Raw genomic sequence first — 2,573 nt, forward strand, 5'->3', positions numbered from 1 at the left:
TCACACACACACACACACACACACACACACACACACTACTGGGTCTGGGCGCTGAAACTTTCCAAAATCACAAAAGAGTTCCCCTACCGGGTCTGTATGCTTCGTGACTTTGTTCCCGGTTACCGGGTCTGTATACACTTCGTAATGAAATGTAACCTTACCTTGGTTAAAACAACACAGTTCTTGAATATCACCAAATTTGGTTTAATAATCCTTTTTATCGAATTCTCTGGCCGCAAATATCATTATGTACACAATGTAAATAAAAGTAATAAAAGTTAAAATAAACTTTAAAAAAAGGAAACAAGAAAAAGAAATGAGTCGAATAAGTTTCTCTGAGCGTCGGATCAGGCTTCTAATTTGATAATAATACTAACATTATTTAAGTAATCTCAGGGGAATGAAGGTGACTGTAATATATTATAACAATATATCATATAATATTGTACATATATTGAATTGCATGCTGTGAATGTTTAAATATAAACCATTGTTATATTGTCTCTTGCTTTCCCAAGGTTCTGATTGATCACAATGACAACAGCGGCACGGCCCACATGGGACACCGCCAAAGGTGGTCGTGGGAAAGGAGAGGGGGATCTCAGTGCTTTGTCCAAACAGTACTCCAGCAGAGATCTCCCATCACACACAAAGTCCAAATACAGGTGGGCACAGAGAAAAACTGTTGTGTTTAGTACTTAAGTGTTTTCGAAGTGAGTTTAGGCTGAATTCATTTGGCTAGGGCATTTTTCAGAACCGTCTGGAGGAACGAATTGATAGCACAATACTGCATCATGCGTGAGGTGAGAGTAATGAATTGTTGGACAGAAAAAGGTAGTATCTTCTATAAACCTGTACGCTAGTCTGTCAGCATGCTATTATGGGATACTGACATGTTTGTGTCCTTTTAACATATATGTTTTGATCACATCCTGTTCTGATTCACTGAGGGTTAAATTTTTTCCTCGATGAAGCTCTCTCCCTGAACCTGGGCGCTCAGGAGGCAAGGATTAGGTAAAGTTAGGTTCACAATCTCAGCGCTCAAAGGGTTGATAAAGTTGACAGCACAGTAGGTTAGCTGGCCTTTTCAGTGTGTACTTTTTATTGCAATTGTGTGTGTCATTGTGGTCCACAGACAGGAGGGCCAGAACACTCAGGATGAGCTGAGAGGCCGTGACTTCCGGCGGGAACTGGAGGAAAGAGAAAGGTCATCGAGGGAGAAGCGAGACCGTGGCCGAGGTCAGTAGGACTCTAGGACATTAGATATGTCATAAGTCATTTTTAGGGTGAATTGTTTTCTATTGAACCACTTTGTTGCCTTATAATGTACCTGGTAAGTCACGAAAATGCGAACTTTTTTGTTTGATGTGTATGGGAAATACCAAATTGTTTTTCCTCAGAATTTCACTCCAGCTTTTTTTCTCCCTTATAGTCAAAAAAATATATCAGGCTTACTCTGCTCACCTCTCTAGCTTCAACAGCACAAAGTCTACTTCAACTATCAAGGTACCCAGGAAATAACGGGTCACAAAAGTGTGACATACAAAAGAAGTAATGGAAAAATGACGATAGTAAGGATTTGGAAAGAAAAACAGCCGTTTCATGTTGTAGTTCAGGCACAGTTGTGAGCATGACATTGTTGAATCAGCCCATTTACAATTCTACTGTGCATAAGAACAAGTAAATGTCCCCCCTTGGGTATGGCCTAAAGACACTTCAGTCAGTGGCGCCGCCCTGGGGAGGGGGGGAGGGTTGATTTTGTGGAGTAAAATTGTAGACAAATAACAATGACAAAATAAAACGATAACTTGCATCTGGTCATACATTTGCCACCTCAAGTTCATGTCCACTTTTTAGTATGTGTGATTTGGACATTTTATAGAATCACCAAAAAAATTTTTTTTGCATTCTGTTTCAAGATATAGTACAAAACATATTTTCTTTTTTCAAGTGTGCCTATTTTTGTGTTTTTATGTTAGCAATAGTACTACAGCGGATTTCTGAATGCCTGTATGCTGTGTTCAAGGTGTTGTCCTGGCACTGGTTAGTCTATTGAATTGTGTTCATTGTTTGTATTTTTCCCTCTTTGTTTGCAGATTCTGGCAGCAGTAAGAGACCTCGACTAGAACAAATTCCAGCGGCTAACTTGGATGCTGATGATCCTGTGGATGATGATGTAAACTTTTTTGTCTTTCCTCACTTCAAAACAAAGTTTTTCCCTCATGATATTAAAAGATGTTTTACATCTGTTGAAATTCGAATCATTTGACATCTGGTTCTATGATCTTTTCAGTTATTGATAAAAATTAAATTTTGTAAGTCTAATGTCCCAATAAGACAAAAGGTCTAGTAATTCAGCCTTTTGCATTTTGTGGAAAAGAAAATAGATTACTTTTTGTATGAGCTTTTTTTATTGTCTGAAAGAATGTTGCTGTCAAAGTGTGCGCTCATGATGAATATGTATGGTGTTAGTATGAATGGGTTTTTAGTCTTCTATGTACGCCTTGGGCCCATGTTGCTGGGAAAGGCAGGATACAAATGCTCTTATCATTTTTATTATTATTATTATTAAA

The 2,573-nt window shown here is 38.3% G+C and overlaps 1 protein-coding gene across 3 annotated transcripts in view; it reads left to right on the forward strand.

Annotated features, from left to right (window-relative positions):
- LOC101857671 (protein CWC15 homolog) overlaps positions 1-2,573 on the forward strand; it is a 12,662-nt gene that overhangs the window by 2,008 nt on the left and 8,081 nt on the right. For all 3 annotated transcript variants that reach the window (XM_005106739.3, XM_005106738.3, XM_013087177.2), the window contains exons 2-4: positions 519-665; positions 1,136-1,239; positions 2,097-2,176. In XM_005106739.3, the coding sequence (XP_005106796.1) occupies positions 535-665; positions 1,136-1,239; positions 2,097-2,176 (315 nt within the window). In that variant the 5' untranslated portion in view covers positions 519-534. The remainder of the gene's footprint in view (positions 1-518; positions 666-1,135; positions 1,240-2,096; positions 2,177-2,573) is intronic.

The sequence above is a fragment of the Aplysia californica genome, unplaced genomic scaffold, assembly GCF_000002075.1.
Source record: "Aplysia californica isolate F4 #8 unplaced genomic scaffold, AplCal3.0 scaffold00554, whole genome shotgun sequence".
NCBI lineage: Eukaryota > Metazoa > Mollusca > Gastropoda > Aplysiida > Aplysiidae > Aplysia > Aplysia californica.